Source organism: Elaeis guineensis, chromosome 16, assembly GCF_000442705.2.
Source record: "Elaeis guineensis isolate ETL-2024a chromosome 16, EG11, whole genome shotgun sequence".
In the NCBI taxonomy this organism is placed as follows: domain Eukaryota; kingdom Viridiplantae; phylum Streptophyta; class Magnoliopsida; order Arecales; family Arecaceae; genus Elaeis; species Elaeis guineensis.
Window position 1 is genome coordinate 1,105,915 of NC_026008.2, and position 20,886 is coordinate 1,126,800.

General features: G+C 37.1%; 1 protein-coding gene across 1 annotated transcript; it reads left to right on the top strand.

The window, feature by feature from the left end:
• Nucleotides 1–4,363: 4,363 nt before the first annotated feature.
• Nucleotides 4,364–6,410, top strand: LOC105035401 (uncharacterized). The gene has a single exon (XM_019847326.3). The coding sequence runs from the start codon at nucleotides 5,035–5,037 to the stop codon at nucleotides 5,641–5,643; it is 609 nt and encodes a 202-aa protein (XP_019702885.1). The 5' UTR covers nucleotides 4,364–5,034; the 3' UTR covers nucleotides 5,644–6,410.
• Nucleotides 6,411–20,886: the final 14,476 nt, after the last annotated feature.

A 20,886-nucleotide genomic window follows, 5' to 3' on the forward strand; every position in this document is an offset into this window, starting at 1 on the left:
GGTTAATTAGTATTAATTAATGAGATTAATTAATAATTCCACTGTAAAATAGTAATTTTGAAAAAGTTTTAAAATTACCATTTTGCCCCTGCACTAAATTTTTGCTTCACCTAGAACATTTTCTCCTTGCAAATCTACGCTCCAAAAATAAGATCTCTATCTGATTTGGAAGTGCTTCAGAACTCCTTCTAAAATTGGAGCAGCAGCATGTCGAAGATGTCCTGCAGTCTTCCTGTTCCAGGCATCACCACACCTTTTCCTTACACCAGATGAACGTCCAACTCCTTGGACGTGAAGAGGGGAGATAGGAGAGCAGGGAGGATGTGGAGAAGAAGGGAGGGGGCGGCAGCTATTGGGTTTGGTGCATAAAATAACTTCTTTAAAATCCTAGGCGCAGAAGGGTTTATATAGACCCTGTATGCTACGCAGTGCCACATCATTCAACCAATCAAAAAATTTCAATAAATTCTGAAAAAATTCTAATTGATTGCTTGATATCATCTGATCACATCAGATAAGAATCCAAGCCTCTATCTCAAAGTTGGCACCAACACTGGATAAGGACAAAGAGAGGTTGGTGCCAAAGAGTCCAGTCTTATCAAGACTCTCCAACCTTATCCACTTGGGGCGCCCACTTAATTCCAATTGGGCTCGTGCTATAATCTGATTATGGCACCCAATTTGATGTGATTTGGCTCCACTAAAATTCTTCAATAAGCTCTTGCCAAGTGGCCTTCAATTTAAGACCCATATGTCAACTTTTGAGAAATGTCCTAAAATGAAATTGGTAGGTGACAGGAATTAGCAGGTGCTTGTCTTAAATTTATCTTATGAATTAAGACAAGCCTTTTCTGAGCTGGACAAGCTTCATTTAGACTGAGAGAAATCTTCTTAAGATTCTTTGGATGAGTCAAATCATATTTGGCTCAATAGAGAGAAAAGATTACACGAGGAAAAAGTTAGGCTCGATCGTGTGCTAGCACGATTTTCTTGAACCTAATTGGATCTTATCCAAATCAATTGGGTTAGCCCAATTGATGACATCCAGACCCTAACTCTTGTTTGTGTGATCCAGTTAGGTTCAATTTCATATGGTAATGAGACATGTCATGATCTCATCATCAACATCATCGAAACTCCTTTCGATGGACCAGAACTTTTCTGATTCAGATAATTAGAATGATCGATCATCAATATCATTCTAATTGCTTCCAAAATTCATCAGTGACACCTAGCAGTATGTGGTGGCAACCCATCAGAACTGAAGATGAACCTCTTGATGCAGCTACCTGTGTGATTGAGTTCCTGTATCATGAGTTCTGATTGAATTAGGGTTAAGATGAACTCGTCAAACCTAACATCAGTCATATAAATCAATCGATCGATCCGAGTCCGATGTGAAACCCCAATGAAAAACTCTTTTTTCATTATGTCACTCTGCCATGGCCATGGGCTTAAGGACTCGATCTTTCGATCATCATAGGACTACTCCTCTCATCTACCGAGGTTGATAGATCCCATCTTGGTGCGACCTAGTTCCTACAATGAATATGCTACAGCCAACATACACCTCAGAGTTTCGAATGGCTAGGAGATCGAGCTATGGTGTAGTCAAACTATAACATACTCAAGGTGAACTATCAATGCACCTCAGGTCAAAGAACTAGACACACAACTGCAGCATCGAGTTAGTCATCGACGAGAAGGTAGACTTTCTTATGACTGCTCGATATGGTCACGCTCAGTACTCTCATTCTCAACGAATACCTATACTCTCGCTCCGATGTCTCCACACCGTAGACTCAAGACACATCTACCTTAAGAAAGCGATCGTACACCAACCTTTCGGATCGATCACCATCCTCGTGATGATCCTATGGCAGGAGCTGTTTATGAGTTAGTTATGTAAATTCATGCCTTAAATTTTTAACTCTTGAAAATATGAATTAACATTCCTACTAACTCAAAGGATATATCACAGACACAATATACACAATGTAATAGAAGAATAATCTATTTATTGATTTATAGTCAAAATTATAAATTTATCCTAAGATTTATACAGGAATGTATCAACCAATCTAGCATCTAGGACACACATCTAACATATTCTTTGGTTTAGAATCCTTCGATGATTATGTCAGCTATGTTGCCCAGCTAGACAACCCAAGAGGAGAGGGTGAATTGGATTATTAAAAATTTTAATTAAGTAGTGCAGACTGTGCAGAGAATAAAAGATAAGCTGAGAGCAAATGAAATAAACAAGGCAGCAAGCACACAAACATAATAGGTTTATAGTGGTTTGGTGCACTTCAAGCATCTACATCTACTCCCCAAGTAATTTCTTGAAAATTTTATTATAATTGACTTGATTATAACATATTTGTTTTGATCAGACTCACAAACAAACTTAATTAGTTTTAACTTAGATCAACCAATCAAAATCTTTACAAGTCTTATCCCAAGGCTCTCAAACCAATCCCAAGTTTGGAGCAATCCAACTCTACAAGTTTCAGCCCCCATTGAAACTATTACAGAAATTTATGAAGTATAAATAGTACAATAATTTTGAACCCGTTTAATGGTTGATTTGTTGTCATTGAAGCTCTCTTGAAGAAGCTTCAAAGTCCAGCAGTAAATACACTTTGCTTCTCCTTGATTGCCCATTAAAAAAATCAAGAGAAATTTAATTTGAAGTGAACTCTCTTGAAAGTCAATGAATGCTCAAAAGTACTCTTTTCACATGAATAGTGTTTCTTCTCTTTGTTCTTTGCTCTTCTTTTTCAATCTTGATCATTCTCTCCAAGTTTTGAACGATTTGAACACAAAACTAGTCATTTTTTACCATTGGAGATGAAAAATAATCGTTGAAATCAAGTTTGGACAAAACTGAGCTTGCAGCAGAATAGCCATTATGCCTGTCAGAAGCATTTGAGCCAGCTCAGAAATAGCATCGAGTTGGCTTGATTTGTTTTCGAGCTTACTCTGTTGTGTTTCGAGCCAGCTCGATTTCGATCTTCAAAAATATGACGTTCTGTTCTTCTGAGAGCGCTGGTTCAGATTCTGATCGAGTTAGCTCGACTCTCAAAATTTTAAAAATCATCTTTCTGTTCCACTAAGAGAGCTGTCTCGAATTTGGATCGAGCCAGCTCAATTCTTGAAACCCGAAAAATAGCCTTCTATTAGTCTGAGAGAGTCAATTTGGATTTTCTATCAGTTTGAGAGAGTCAACTCGGATTCAATTCGAGTCGGTTTCGTGCCAAGCTAACGTGCCAGTCCCTGTTCGTGCCAGAGCCAGCTCGGTTCACAGATGAGCCGGCTTCAATTCTTCAGAAGGATATTTCTAGAGCCATTTATCTTTTAAACTTATTTTACTTGACTCAATTGATCTTCAATCATACTTAGAGCCATCCAATGGTGTTTTCCTTAACCAAAATTTTTTTTTGACACACTTGAAAAAATTAGTATCATTTTATGCTCTAATATTTTATAATCATCAAAATTATTTCTAGGGTCAACAAGCCGGGGCCTTAAGAATAGATGGTGAAAATGAAAAAATTGGAAGGCAAAAAGAGAGATTTTGAATGAGTAGAATGAGAACTCTTGTTTCCTTCAACGGGGAGCTAAAAATAATTCAACAGAGTCTCAGCTCTATGAGTTATGACTTATCCCTTGGAGGGTACCTTGCCCCTCTTTCTATAGAAGGGGTTTGTTTAGGTCGTTATGTAAGTTTGTTAGGCCATAATAAACTTGTTAGGCCGTTAGTTTGTTATAATAAAGTATCTAACTATATATGGATTGTTGATTGGTCAACCCATGTGGAGATTAGCTGTAGCATAGTTGAAAGATAGCTGCTGCTGAGTTGGAAGATAGCTATAAGGTAACTGTCTCTTCTTTGGAGTTATGTCGGTTTGGACCGATGTCGCTTATGATAGATCGATAAATAGCTGAGCTGATCATCATGCTTTATTAGGAATCAAATCTGATCAGCTCAGGTCAATATAGAATTAAGCTGAGGATTGAAGCAGATCAATATTTAGCCAATCTGATCTAGAAGTATACTTATAAGTTAGATGATTCTGATGTTGCTACATAGCTTGATGATGAGATCGGTGTATACGTACCAACATTCGAATTGGTTGTTCTTCCGAATGAATCTCACCATTGATCTTGCCAATGCTTGGCCCTGTAACGTGCTTGGTGGCAAGAGCAATAGCAGGACCTAAAATGCTACGGTCAAAAAGGGAAAAGAAATCTATAGACCGAAAGAGTCTAATTAAATTGACCAGAACAATAGACCACTTCAAATCTCACGGCAGAAAACATGCCACATTACCCATTGTATTTCACGAATTCCCGATTGTGCGTAAGACCAAAAAAACGTTTCACTCGAAAAAGTAAAAAAAAAAACAAAAAATGATTGGCAGAAAGGGTATAAAAGTTTACTTGAACTGGGTCCAATGGACCAAGCCAAATCCCAAGGTAGATAACACGCCACATTAGCGCTTGTATTTCATCAATTTCCGATTGTGCGTTGTCCACCGTGCATATGGCCCCGGTCCAGTTGGACCAGGTCCATGTAATAATTTCTCGCCGAAAGGATCTAAATGAGAATGATGGGGTCATCACGAGGACCGACTTAGTGGCAACAGTTTCTGTAAAGCGGCGGCATGGAGGCAGCAGAAAGGAAGACCTACAGCCAAAAGGCTCCGAGCCCAGTTAGATTGGAAGAAGGATTGTGGTTGGTGGCACCTCGAAAGTAAAAGGCAGGGATAGGGCACAACAATGCAAGTATGGTATTTCTTTTAGCAAATGGTAAAGCTACCGAGATTCCAAGACAATCCCTTTCCTGGTAGAAAACAGATAGCCCTTCATCACGGCAAAGAAGATACCAAACCTTGCCAATTAAACCGCAGCAAGAACCTCGCCATGTAGCCCTTCCCCTACACCCAAGCCATTGGACACCCACGACCCGACCCCGCAACACAAGACACCAACAACACCTCCCCGGATGCTGTTTGTCGCAATCCCCCCATGCCAAAGCCTAACGCCACCACCCAAGGAAATCGGTGCACCACTCTGCTGGTCTGGCTGGTTATGATCGCGTGCGCCTTGCTGATCATCGCCGTGATCATCACCGGCATCGTTGTGGTCGCCATCTACATGATCTACCGGCCTAAGATGCCCTACATCGAGGTGGCCGACGCGCACCTCAACACTCTGGACTACGACCAGTCCGGGCTGCTCGACACCGAGATGACCCTCACCATCGTGGCCGAGAACGACAACTTCAAGGTCCATGCGAGCTTCTCCGACGCCAGCTTCAACCTCAGGTTCCACGGGATAAAGATTGCGGAGCTGCGGGCTGCCCCGTTCGACGTGCCTAAGAACAGCTCGTTCCCACTTTACTACCGCGTGCCATCGTCAACAATCCCTCTGGACGAAGCGGGAATGGAGACGATGGACATGGCTTTGAAGCAGGGCATCGTGCCATTCAGCCTCGACGGGCAGGCGAGGACACGGTGGAAGGTGGGAATTTTCGTGCCCGTGGGGTTCTGGACCCACCTCTCCTGCGAACTCCGGTTCTTCTGGCCCAACGGGACCGTCGTCAACCCGTTGGACTGCAGCTCCAAATCCCACTGACGCCGGTCTTTCCTAATTCATGTCAGGGTGGTGATGCTGGGGCTACGAATTTTTCCGCCTTGGATTTGTTTATAGATGGTAGACCAGGCTGACGTGTACGGATTCAGATTGTATCCTTTAATGCACAAAAGAATAATCAATCTTCTTCTGCAGCGCCAAATAGAATCGCATCTTACACTGATCTCAACGATGAAAAGGCCGCACGTCCGATCGATCATAACAAAATGTAGTGATCAGATCGAGATTCAAAAATTTTTCGATCGAACGTGCGATCAGATCGAGATCCGATCTCAATCATGATCAGATCGATCATGCACCTAGATTAAGAGAAGATAATGATTTAAATAATTTAAATTAGAATATTAAGATGATCACATCATCTTGCATGGATAAAAGAACTCCGTAGTCTGATGATCGTGGAATCTCAAGGTTCACTGTTGAGCCACACACATGCCCGACCTCTATAGATATCCACTCGGACTCGGATTAGGATGCTCTCTCCGTCTTCAATTCGTCTACTCCTAGATGAATATGCAAGCTTCTGGATCAGCATTGGATCCGATCTCCGACAAGGATCCGATCAGTGCTTGAGCATAGCCTTTTTATTTTTTCCCATAGATCGGACGGAATTCGATACTTCGAGACCACCAGATGGAACACTCAACACCTTTGGACATAGGAAAGGATCAGAGATCAGATAAGAGAGAGGAGATGGCATAGAGAAGAGAAGAGGAGACGTGGAGAATTTCTTAGAACGAGCATTAGTGTCAAACCATTTGACTGGGCACCCTTTTATAGACATTTGATTGGATCAAATGCCTTAAAGCAGAAAGGCTCTGCTTGGTACCGTCCATTTTGATTTTTTGCTCATTTTGTTGCACAAAGTTATCGAGGAATTCAGATGTGGTGGTGCAAGAGATAAGGGTTGTTGTCACTTAAGCAAATTCTCTCTTTATTTGAATTCGAATGCTTCAAATTCAAATCTAAATTCAAAGTCAAATTTGAATTCAGATAAAACCACCTCATTCTTATCCTTATCAGCAAAGAGATGGGGTTTATCTCTCTCTCTCTCTCCCTACCTTATCTCTAAGTGGCGCACGCCCTTGGATCTTATCTATATGGGACGTCTCACACTTTCTGTGAAGAAATTCATGATGAAAAATATGGTTGGCGCCCCCTTCCCCATCATTTAATTTTTACATGGAAGATTTGCTTCAGAGACTCCAACTCTTGGTGTCCAAAAAGTGCTCGCTTAGATTTGGTCAAGCCTTATCTAATAGGAAACCCAAATCAAGTAGGAGAGAATGGGTTTAACCATATGCTAGCATGGCTTCCTTAAATTCAAAGCTAGGACTTAATTAATCCTAATCCAATCAGACTACCCTTAGCCCAATTATGCAAACCTAGACCAAAATCCTTATTTATGTGACCCCATATGTCCAATTCTGTCTGGTAGTGGGATATGTTGTGATTTCTATCAGCAACATCATTGAAACTCTTTTTGATAGATCGAAATAGTTTTCAATTCAACCAATTAAGAATTATTGATCATCAAAATGGTTATTAATTAGTCTTATGATCCACTAGTGACACCTATGAAAGAATAGTGCCCTACAAGCCAATCGCATTGGTGATGTGATGGGACTATTTTATATAATCTTCCTACTCATGTTCATGACATTGGTTATTTTAGTTACTGAGATATTATGTTTCGTCATTTGCTGTATCATATTTTATTTATGATTATGACGAACTCTATAGATTGGAACAATAATTTTAGGACCATGATGAGATTATGCCAGTGAGATCTAAATCTTGATAGTCTTAGTCTAAAATATTTTCAGTCGTAGGATCATCGAGTCAGAGATCAATGATGCTGGTAAGACTGGTACATCTTATGTATGCTTGATGGAGAAGGTGATTGATTTCACAATCACTTATATAGTGATACTAATACAAGGATGTAAGTGCTCATTGGAGAATAAGTTTACTAAACTGATCCACAAGAAGAATATCTGATAGGGCCTTACATTATATCAATAGATGATTCTTTAGTGGGAGTGGTGCAAGTGATCTTTTGACCTAAGATCATCATGGTACCTTATGTATGTGGATCCGTACTTTGGTTTATACTCTAGCATGACTCTTTGAGATATATGTGAGATGTTTTGAGAATGGCGAAATGTGCATGGAGGTTTTGAGTGGTCAATAAGGAATTGGTCACTCCTTGTGAGAGGAGAGAACATCCTATGTGATCTCATAGGATGATGACTCAGAGAGTCTCTGGCCAAAGCAGAGGATAAATGGTTGAATGTGTTTTTACTAGTTCATCAAGTGAGTCATCATCATTAAATCAAGATATATATGGATAGGTATTTGAGCTTGACATGATTTCATATCCTTGACCTGTCTGGGATGTTAAGTGATCGAAGGATTGAATTGCATGGTAACTCACCACTAAAGGATAAGTTTTATATTTTTATCAAATTTTATATCTTTTGGATAGTGATGGCATATTGCTAGACATCAATCTTGACTTGTGGACTTACAAGAATTAAAAGAGTTTAATTCAAAAATTAATTAGAAGATATTTTGATTAGTTAATGCATTTGGGCTGACCTAATCTAATCAGATTGGTTTAGGTCATGAGCTTGAGTCCACTGCTGGTTAGATATGGAACCCAATAGGTCACACACATTAAAGATTTGATCTTTGTCTAATCTATTTAGATTTATTATAAATCTTATGGGTTAATTAAATTGTTAGCACATGAATTAACCCAAGTTTTCAATTGGGTTTGGTGCAAAGGTGTTTGTACTAATCCTAATCTTGATGCAATGAACCTAATTAGATTAGGTTTGAACTTATGGTTTCTTACCTTATCACATGAAAGAGTTTCATGTGAACTAGTCTTCCTCCATGCCACCTCATATTATTCCATGCCATTTATTTTGAATGCCCCATTTATTTTGGCATTAAGAAGGAGAAATTCCTTCTTATTTACTCCTCTTAATTTCCTTTGTTTCTCACACTAACACCTAATCCCACGTGCAATGGTGCGTTGGCTTCTGGATTAGGTAAGGAAGAGTCCTTCTTTTCTTGGTCTTCTCTATATGCTTTGGTTTCCATGTGATGCCTTTATTATGTGGAAGACAAATCAAGGAACCGCATGAAAGGAAGTTGTGTGCCGGGGGATGTTTTTTCTCCATGCCTTATTTATTTATCACGCCATATGCCTTATTTATTTATCACACCATCTGATGGCATATGGGTTTTTGTGCACCGGTATGGAAGAGTCCTTCTGTATGAAGGCTCTTCCATGCCTAACAAATTCCTTATATAGAATTAATTCTCCGATGAAACCCAATAGACCCCATGTGAAATTAATGTTGTGCCAAGAGTTGTGTCACTTCATGCTTTATAAAAGGGGATGCTATATGGGATGTGGTGTGCTATTTTCATGGGTTTTTGGGTGTGCAGTCTAGTGAGAAAAATATAGAAAAATCTACAAAAAAGATAAAAGAACAAAAGAAAAAAAAATAAAAAAAGAGGAGGAATTAGAAAAGAGAGCGTCTACCTTTTTTAGAAATAGAAATTTTCAATTGTTGGATTTTCTAGTCTATTATAGGTGGTGAGATCTTTTGAGAAAATATCTCTGGTGTGGCTCCAGTGGAGGATAGAAGGCAATTAAGAGGTGGTGCAATCCAATCCTTGAGAAAGAATCTTGCACTACACTTGAGAAGAAGACGGCAGCACTACATCAAATTGAGAAGGACCCTGATCTATCCCGTGTAAATCACAGTTGGAGGGCACGCACTTGAGTGCCTCAAGGATACTAGATACTAGGCTATTCAAATCATCATGTTTGGTATATTATCTTCTAATCTTTCATTTATATGCACGCTTGAAATGTTTGATTATAATCATCAAGGTAGTCTTAGGATTTGTGTTTCGGTTATCATGTTTTAAGTATTAAAACTTATTTTCAATAATTGAATATATATGAAAAGTTTTTGAAAACTATATTCTGCTGCACAACTAGAACCTAACAACCTAGCAGTACGTGGTGGCAATCTAGCAGAACTGAATGATGAACCTCTAAGTGCAATTACAGTGTGATTCGGTTCTTCTATCATGAGTCCCGACAAGACATAGGTGAAGGATAACTCATCAAACATGATTCTTGTCATATGTTAGAGTTAATCGACTCGAGTCTGATGTAAAATCTAATAGAAACATCTTTTTATTTTCGCACTGTCATGGCCATGGGTTTTAGGACTCAGCCTCATGATCTACATAGGATACTCCTCATCTACTAAGATCGATAGATCCCATCTTGATGCACACCTTATTCCTACAGTGAGTTTACTGCAGCCAATTACACCTCAAAGCTCCGTATGGATGGAAGATCGAGTTATAATGTATCAAACTACATCAATCTCACTGTAAATAGTCGAGGCATCGTAGATCAAAGAACTAATTACACTACTATAGCATCGAGTTAGTCACTTACGAGTTGATAGACATCTTAGAGACTACTCGTGACTGGTCATGCTTAGTATCCTTATTCCTAACAATCACTTGCACTCTCGCTCTGGTATCTCCACACCATAGATTCAAGACTCATCTATCATGTGGAAGTGATTATGCACCAATCTTTCTAGATCAAATACCATCCCCATGATGATTCTATGATCGGAAGTAATTTATGAATTAATTATAATGATACTTGTTTCAAATTCTCAACTCTTGATAATATATGTAATTATACCCATTAACTCAATAGATGATTCAGAGACACTTATAACACAGATTTGAATGAAAATAAATCCAACTTTATTAATTTATAAATCAATATTACAAAATATGCCCTAAGAAAGTTTTATAAATGTCGGCCAATCTAGCTTCTAGAACATACATCTAACAACCTCTCACTTGACCTAAAGCCAATTGGCTACAAATCTAAGTTCCATCTTTTCAAGGTGGGCTTCAATTTTTTGTTGGCTCAATTACTTCGTTAGTGGGTCAGCCAGATGTCTGTAGTGTCGACTCTCTGCATCTCGATGAATTCTTTCTTGAGATAATCATGGATGAGATGGAATCGTCGCTCGATGTGCTTGAATTTCTGATGAGACCTCAGCTCATTAGCTAGGGCTATGGCACTATTGTTGTCGCAGAAGAGGGGGACAACGTTTGATGGCATCACACCTAGCTCCACAGCAAACTTCTTGAACCAGAATGCCTCCTTAGAAGTTTTTGATGTAGCGATGTACTCTGCTTCCATGATGGAGTTTGCAATAATAGGTTGTTTGAAACTCTTCTAGCTTACAATACCACCATTGCATAAGAAAATACTGCCTGATGTCGACTTTCGATCATCAATGTCAGACATAAATTCTGAGTCAGATAATCTTATACCCTCACGGTACATAAATTCTCCATTACTAAAGATCAAAAACATATCCTATATCCTTCTCAAGTACTTAAGGATACATTTCATAGAAGTCCAGTATTCTTCGCTTAGATTCGACTAATATTTGCTCGTGACACTCACGGTATAGACAATATCAGGTCGTGTACAAAGCATGGCATATATGAGGCTCCCAATTGTCGAGACATATGGGATCTTGCTCATACGTTCTATCTCTTTTGATGTGTTGGGGTACATCTTCTTGGAGAGAAAAATTTCATATCTGAAGGGTACAAATCTACTTTTGGAGTTCTCCATACTAAACCTCTTCAGCACTTCCTTAATATACATCTTTTGTGAAAGGTCTAGCATCCTTGTAAATTTATCTTTATAGACATTAATCTCCAAAATAAAGGATACTTTCCCTAGGTCTTTCATGGAAAATTCTTGGATAACCATAACTTGACCAACATCAGCATAGGAATACCATTCCCAATAAGGAGTATGTCATCCACGTACAGTACGAGAAAAATGACAGCACTCCCACTGATCATTTTAAAAATACATGATTCTTTTTCACTCTTGATGAAATCAAATGATTTGATTACATCACATTAAAACATGCATTCCATCTGCAGCTTGCTTAAGTCTATAAATAGACCTTTGCAGCTTACAAACCTTATGATCGCTATCACTAGAAGTGAAACCAAGATATCTTTCTCAAGATATCTATTCAGGAATGTCGTTTTCATATCCATTTGTCATATTTCATAGTCAAAATATATTGCAATGGCAAGCAATGTGTGGATGGACTTAAGCATGGCCACAGGTGAAAAGGTATCCTAATAGTTAATACCTATACATTAATTAGAACCTTTCACTACGAGCCTAGCTTTAAAAGTCTCTACCTTTCCATCTGCACCAATCTTTCTCTTGTAGATCTATTTACACCCAATAGGTATAATATCTTTGGTTGGATCTACTAAGATCCTGACTTAATTTGAGTATATCGAGTTAATTTTTGACTTCATTGCCTTTAACCATTTCTCGAAGTCGATATCTGATATCGCCTTGTTATATAGATTTTGGGATCATCTCCATGTATCCCATTTTCAGTGGAGAATATTTTCTTTACATTCTTTGAGATAATACCTAAGTATCTCTCAGGAGGATGGAAAATCCTACTAGACTTATGAGGTGGAGGAGGAGGAGGTGCATAGATTGGCTCTAACTGAATTGGTTTCATAGGTTACAAGATTCGTTGCTCTTCAAAGACTTTCTCTTTGAGCCCAATCTGTCTTCCCATGCCTCCATCTTGAATAAATTATTTTTCAAAAAGACTACATGTCAACTCATAATCACATTATGGTCTTTCAAAAGATAGAAATAATATCCTAAGAACTCCTTAGGATATCCAACAAAATGAGCTTTAATGGATCTAGTTTCTAACTTGTCCGCTTATTATCATGTGACATGGGCTGGACAACCTCAAATCTTGAGGTGACTCAGGCTCGATTTCTTATCATGTCATATCTTATATGATGTGGTAGGAACAGTTTTAAATGAAACCTTATTTAGTAAATAAATTACAGTTAATAGACTCTAACCCTAAAGAAAAATAAGAAGGTTGAAGCTTATCATGGATCGAACCATATCTAATAAGGTCTGATTTTTTTATTCTGAAATCCCATTGAGTTGAGGCATTTCAGACGAAATCCACTATGAGACTATGCCATGCTCTTTGAAAAATTTTTCACTAAGATATTCACCTCCTCGATCTGATCGAAGAATCTTAAGAAACTTTTCAGTTTGTTTCTCTCTTTTATTTCTAAATTTTTTGAACTTTTTAAAGACTTCAGACTTATGTCTCATGAGGTACATATATCCATACTATGAAAAATCATTGATAAAGATTATGAAGTAGGAATAACCTCCTTTAGCTGGTACATCGAATGGGCTGCATACATCTGAATGCACCAAAGCAAATATCTCTGTGGTCCTTTCTCCATGTCCTACAAAGGGAAGCTAGTCATTTTTTTTGAAGGTATGATTCATATCAGATATGATTCAGAAGTCAACGGATCTAAAAATTCGATTTTCTCCAGCCTGTTAATCCTACCTTCTCCTATATGATCTAGCCTTAAGTGCCACAAATACTTTTGGTTAACATGCATTATCTCTAGATCATTTAGATCCTATGGCATTCACATTTTACTCAATACAATTCATAGATACATCGATATGTAACTGAAAGAGACCATTAATAAGAAAACCACTTCTAATTTTATTATTTTTAAAATAAATATTATAGTGATCCTTATAAAAACTAATTATATAATCATCTTGCATTAAGCAAGAGATAGAAATTAGATTTTTGCTTACAGTAGGTACAAAATAACAGTCTCTTAAAAATAAAATATTTTCTAACGGTAGTCGAAGAGGGTATGTCCCCATGGCCGTAGTAGCAACCTTTGCTCCATTCCCAATACGTAGGGTCATTTTTTCTTCTCTCAGCCTCTTGCTATCCTCAAGGTCTTGCAAAGAAGTAGATAGATGAGCACAAGATCCAGAGTCAATCACCCAACTGGATGCAAAAGAAATCATTAGGTTTATTTCTATAATGAGCATAGCTTCAGAAGGTCTACCTTTTTTTTTATTCTTCAGACTCGCTAGGGAAGCTCGACAGTTCCATTTCCAGTAGCCATTATTATTACAATGGAAATACTTTTCTTTTTCCATGACCTTCTTCTTTGGAACCACCTTCTTCTCCTTCTTGCTCTCCACCTTTTGCTTCTTCGTGGACTTTTTCTTCTTTTCAGTCGGCCTTCATTTAGAAGAAGTCCTCTCCATATCAAGTAAAGAGCCCCTTGTACTTTTCAAAGTTTCCTCTATTGTAACCAGTATATTGACCAATTCATATATGGTGCATTGGATCTTATTCATATGGAAGTTTACTATAAACTAGCCATATGAATTTGTAAGAAACTATAGTATGAGATCAATCTGTAGCTCCTTATCTATCAACATCCCGAGCTTCTCAAGCTCCTCTAGGTCCTTGATCATTGTCAGACAATGCTCGTTGATCGACTGCCTATCATGTATTTTCGCCTTGAAGAGTCGTATGGACATTTCGTAGCAAGTTGCACAGCTTTGCTTACCATACAACTCTTACAAGTGAACCAAATTTTTTCTGACAGTCTTCATGTCTTCGTGTTGGTGCTACAATTCGTTAGACATTAAGGCTAATACATAGCACCTTACTTTATTGTCATCATCCAACCACTTATCATGAGATGCTTTCTAATTAGGGGTTAAGCGGGATAGAAGAGGGGCAAGGTCTTGGTCAAATACATAGGCAATCTTCTCAGAACTTAAGATGATCTTAAGATTTCTTAGCCAATCCTTAAAGTTTGGTCCGATCAGTCAGTTAGTTTCTAGGGTTCGGTCAAAAAGGTTTGAAGCAGTCATTTCCTACAGAGAGATGAAGGTTCTAGTTAGATTTTATAATTGACTTAATCAATTTATTTTAGAGATTTTATTTTAAAAATAAATTTGAGCTCCCACTATTTTTCGGATCCCTTACACTCTCTGGGTAGAGAAATGAAACCTTTATAATTAAGGATTTTAGTGGGTGCTGCGGTCTCACCGATTGACTCACTACCTCACCTAATAGTTATTGATGATGGATCCGTCGATGAGTAGATAACTCTTATCCAATATTTCTCCAAACATGTTGCAGTCAATTTTGGTCTCTAATTCATAAAGCCTCACCATGCCCGAAATATTGGTCCACTCCTTAGTTAAGTCAAACCCACCATTTTTGTGAAATGAAGTCATCATTGGGATCCTCACCGTATCTAAAATATTGAGTCCAACCCTATCTCCATCCCACAGCATCTCATGCCAGTAGTATGGCTGCATCTTCCTAGTGCAACTAAACCATTTTGACCAACCAAGAATAATCAATCCTGAGAAGGGCCCGCACAACTATAACGATGGAAGACTGCTAAACTTAATATTTTAGAAGAAGATTTGGATTTAGGTCTTATCCTTGATTAGTCAAAACTGTTATAGCTAACCTAGTAGCATGGACAAGCTCAAATCATTAAGTAACCTGATTCAAAACTTAATCAATCAAGTTGGCCACGTAAGTATGATCGTTGGGAGGATTACAGATGCTTGCCTTGGGTACCATTTGTTCATGGCCAGATAAGCATGATCCTAATTAAAAATCATGGTTAAGACTTGCCTTACACACCAATTGGTCAATTAGAATCGAATAGGTCAGCCTAGACTCGAGCTCGAACTATTGAGCCAAATTAGATGTTTTAGTTGATCAAAAATATATGGCTGTTAATCAATCTGATCCATCTATAACTATTGGATTGGTCGTGAGCATATTTGATCCAATCTTAGTCAATTTTTGATTCGATTTGATCAACCGCTCAAAATAAGACCTAATTGAGCTATCCACACCCATAACCTCATATTTTAAGCAATGAAATTTGATCTTAAATTCTTAATTTTAGATCTCTTAATTTCATATCTTAATTTTCAATTAGGTACATTATGAACATAGATTTAGTTTAGCTGTCAAAATAATTTCAGATCTAAATAATTTTTAATAATGTATCTCATATAAAATTAATTCATGCAAAACTACATAAAATTTTAGATCTTTGATTCTAAATTTTAGATCTTTAAAGTTTATGTTTAGATTTTTAATTCATAATTATAGATCTAAAGTTTTATACACAAATAAAAAATCTTCTTTTCACTGTTCTTCTTTATGAGATATCACAAGCGGCACCCCTACACACCATAAGAGAATCCATCAATTGTGCAAGAGAGGGACTTTAATCTCTACTTCCTTTTATGACTGGATGGCCATGATAACGTATCCATTCTAAATATTAAGCTACTAAGGAAATAATCTAAATCTACATAACACATATGTATGCATATATCTCACATATAGAAAACAATGATTTAGATTAATTCATCTCATGCAACATAATAATTATGTTAAGTTTTATGAACTCTATTAGGTTACCAATTTTTAATTTTCTAATTCTTAAGTTTCAAATCTAATCTTTACTTTTAGATTAAACATAAAAATAAATCCTAATAAGAGCATAAAAATCAGATCTAATTCTAGACATGCGGATCATATTGAAAAGCTGAAATTTAGATCTAATCTAATTTCAAATTCATATACTAAATCAGATCTAATCAATTTTAATTCAGATCTAAACATAACTTAAATCTAATCTAATTTAGATCTGATCATAATCTAAGATGTATGATCCATATAACTTGGTTTTGATACTAGCTGAAGGAAAGACCGCATGCCCGATCGATCAAAATAGAGTGCAGCAGAATTCAAAAAATTTTCGATCTGATGTGCGATCAGATCAAGATCTAATCTCGATCATGATCAGAGCAATCATGCATCTAGATTAAGAAAAAATAAAGATTTAAATAATTTAAATCAAAATATTAAGATGATCACATCACCTTGTGTGGGTAGAACTCCACAATCTGATAATCATAGAATCTTGAGGTTCGCTGTTGAGCCACGCATGATGATCAATGAATCTTGAGATTCTCTATTGAGCCACACATATGTCTGGCCTCTATAAGTATCCACTCGAGCTCGAACTAGGATGCTCTCTCTCCATCTTCAATTCATCTACTCCTAAATGAATCTGCAAGCTTCTAGATTAGCTTTGGATCTGATCTCCGATAGAGATTTGATCAATGCTTGATTGCAGCCTTTTTGTTACTTCTGTAGATCAGAGGAACTCAACATTTTGAAATCAATAGATAGAACACCCAACACCTTTGGATGTGGGAAAGGATCAGAGATTAGATAAGAGAGAGGAGATGGTATGGAGAAGAGGAGAGGAAGTGTGGATAATTTCTTAGGATGAGCACTAGTGTCAAATTGCTTAACAGGGCACCCTTTTATACATTTGATCGGATCAAATGCCTTAAAGCAGAAGAATTCTGCTTGGTACCACCCACTCTAATTTTTTCCTCATTTTGTCGCACAAAATCATCAAGGAATTTAGATGTGGCGAGTGCAAAAGATAAGGGTTGTTGTCGCCCAAGCAAATCCTCTTTATTTGAATTCAAATGCTTCAAATTCAAATCTGAATTCAAATCTAAATTTGAATTCAGATAAAACCACCTCATTCTTATCCTTATCAGTAAGGAGATGGGGTTTATCCCTCTCGCTCTCCCTCCTTTCTCTAAGTGGTGCACGCCCTTGGATCTTATCCATATGGGGCGTCCCACACTTTCTGCGAAGAAAATTCATGATGAAAAATATGGGGCACCAACTATTGGTGCCCCCTTCTCCATCATTTAATTCTTACATGGAAGACTTGCTTTAGGGACTCCAACTCTTAGTGTCCAAAAAGAACTCGCTTAGATTTGGTCAAGCCCAATCCAATAGGGAACCCAAATCATGTAGGGGAGAATGGGTTTAACAATATACTAGCATGGCTTTCTTAAATCCAAAACTAAGACTTAATTAATCCTAACTCAATCAGACTACACTTAGTCCAACTGTGCAATCCTAGACCAAAATCTTTGTTTGTGTGACCCTATAGGTCCAATTCTGACTAGTAGGGAGACATGTTGTGATCTCTATCAGCAAAATCATCAAAACTCTTTTCGATGGATCGAAATTCTTTCCAATTCAGCCAATTAAAAATCAATAATTATTAAAATAATTCTTAATTAGTCTCATGATCTACTAGTGATATTTAGCAGTATGTGGCGACAATCCAGCACAACTGAATGATGAACCTCTAGGTGCAATTATCGTATGATGCGATTTCTTCTATTATAAGTTCCGACAAGACATAGGTTAAGGATAACTCGTCAAACTTGATTCATGTTATATGTTAGAGTCAATCGACTCGAGTTCGATGTAAAATCTAATAGAAACATCTTTCTATTTTTCACACTGCCATAGCCATGGGCTTTAGGTCTCAGCCTCATGATTTACATAGGACTACTCTTCATCTATCGAGGTCGATAAATCTCATCTTGGTGCACACCCTTTCTTACAGTAAGTCTACTGCAGTTAATTCTTAGGTGTATGCCTTAGAAGCCAATCAGTCCAATACATTAATTTTTTTAGGACATAATTTTATACTTGATTTAATTAATTAGGATAGTTAATTTTATTCAAGTAGTATATATGTCCATGAATCATTCAAAGAATTAATAAGATGATGACACATATTCTTAAGAGTTAAGAATTTGAGACGTGCGTCATTGATGGTTAATTCTCAAATTACTCCCATTCGAAGGATTATCTCAAGGATGGTGATTGATCCAGTAAGATTGGTGCATGGATCATTTTTCTTGGGATAGACGAGTCTCGAGTCTATAATATGGGGACACTAAAGCGAGACTATAGGTGGTTGTTAGAAAATAATGGTACTGAGCATGACTAACATGAGAAGTCACTTGGATGTCTACTCACTCGTTAGTGATATTCTCGATACTGTAGTTGTACGAGTGGTTCTTAGACCTACTGTGCCTCGACTGTTTATAATGAGATTGCTGTAGTTTGACTACACCATAACTTGATCTCCTAGCCATACAAAATTCTGAGGTATATATTGGCTACCGTAGGTTCATTGTAAGAATAGGGTGTACGCTTAGATGAGATCTATCGACCTTAGTAGTTAAAGAGTAGTCCTATATGATTTATGTGATTGAGTTCGAAAGATCTTGGTCAGGACAGCATGAATGATGGAAAAGAGTTTTCAGTAGATTTCACAAATAAACTCAAATCAAATAAATCTTACATATGATAGATGATGGGGTTTGATGAGTTCTTCATGATCTCTGTCTTGTCGAGACTCACGATAGAAAAAATGAATCACACGATATCTACACCTAGAGGTTTGTTCTTTTATATTGATGGGTTGTCACTACATGCTGTTGGCATCACTGGTGGATTGTGAGACCAACGAGAATTATTTTGATAGTCAATAATTCTCAATTGATAAGTTAAAATTGTTTCAGTCTATTTAAAGGAGTTTCAATGATATTTTGATGGAGATCAAAATATTTCTCATTGTCAGACAGAATAGAACTTATGTGTTCATACATAAAAGAGGCTCTGACTGATCAGACTGTCGAATTATGATTTTGAATCATAAATCATAAATAATCTTAATTATCATTTGATTGATGATTAGATTAAAATATAAAAATTTTATTGAGGACTTACTAAGAGTTAGTAAGTTATATGATGACTAAATTGTCATTGTTGCATATTATTTGATTTTATCAAATATTAAGATTGGGTCTTAATCAGATTTCATTTGATTAATTTTCATTTGAGTTTGACTCAAATTTGGTTTCATTAATCTAATGGGATTAGATTTAATAGATGCTTGATCCAAACCTATCTAGATTAGGTTTGACCTAATCTTTATCCATGTTTGATTTGGATTTAGGTCCTAGTCAAATTAAATCAGATTTAATTTGATTAGATATGGTTTGAATTTGATTAGGATTGGGTTTCATTAGTCTAATAGGATTAAACTTAAATCGATTTTGATTGGGTTTGATCTAATATTATCCAAGTGTTTGACTTGGACTAAAATTTGAACCAGCTCTTGACCTAATCCAAAAGGAGTCCAGACCGCCTAAGAAAGAGGGATACCCCATGAAGTGGTTCACACTATTTTTCCTAGCATGGAGAAGTCTTTGGAGTGGAAAAATAAGGAGGAATTCATGTGGGCGGCAACTAATAGGTGTCGCATTCTAGTCCAACTCTATCACAACCAAACCCTAACCACCCTTTAGTTTAAAAAGGGATAAGATGGGGCACCTCCAATATGAATGAGATCAGATTTTGGACACCCCAAGAGATGAAGATGGTGTGGAGAAAAAAGTAGGATGGCCAAGGGTTCTTGCATGAGACTTCTCAATGTGCAAACAAGGTGGGACGCCCCTCTCCATGATCTCTTCTTTCTTACAACAACCAATAGTTGGTTGTTAGGTAAACTTCCTTCTCTCTCTCTCTTGTGTCCAAGAGTTGGACATGTCTCTCTCATCCTCTTCTCTGAAGATGCCCAATAGTTAGACATGAATAAAATCAGATTTGATCTGATTTTTTTCTCTCTATTGGTCTATGAGATGGACACAAAATTCTCCTCTTCCTCTCTTACAAATACGTTCAAGTATTGGACATGATTAAAATCAGGTTTGATTTGATTTTTCCCTTTTCCTATTGGTCCATTAGATGGACAAAAGTTACCTTTTCTTAAATCTAGTCTAACAGTTGGACAAGATGGAAAAAGCAAAAGATTAGATCTCTTATCTTTTTTAATAGATCTTTGATTTTTTCTTGAGAAGAAAAAAGTAGAAAAAAATTAGATGAGATCTGATTTCATCATCCTCCTACAGATCGGTTTGATTCTCTTGAGAAGAGAATCAAAAGATCAATCCGATTCAACAATCCAGAGAGCAATCTTTGCAAAAGAGCCAGCACTCCAGTAAGATCAAGTCTTCTTAATTAGATCAGCCTTGATGGATATCTGTAGAGATCGAACACATGTACGGCTCTGCAAGAACCTTACTGAATTACCACAAACCATCAGATTGTTGTGAAGATCTACCCATGCTAGGGTAAAGGTCTAACTCTGAATCTGATTTTATTTTTCAGTATCTTAATTTCAGTATATGAACGTTCCTGACATGTATAGATTAGATCTATATTTTATACATGTTATATTTAAAATTATTTTAAATCTAGATCAAGTTCAAATTTTGCTGCGTTCATGATTTTTAAAAGTTAA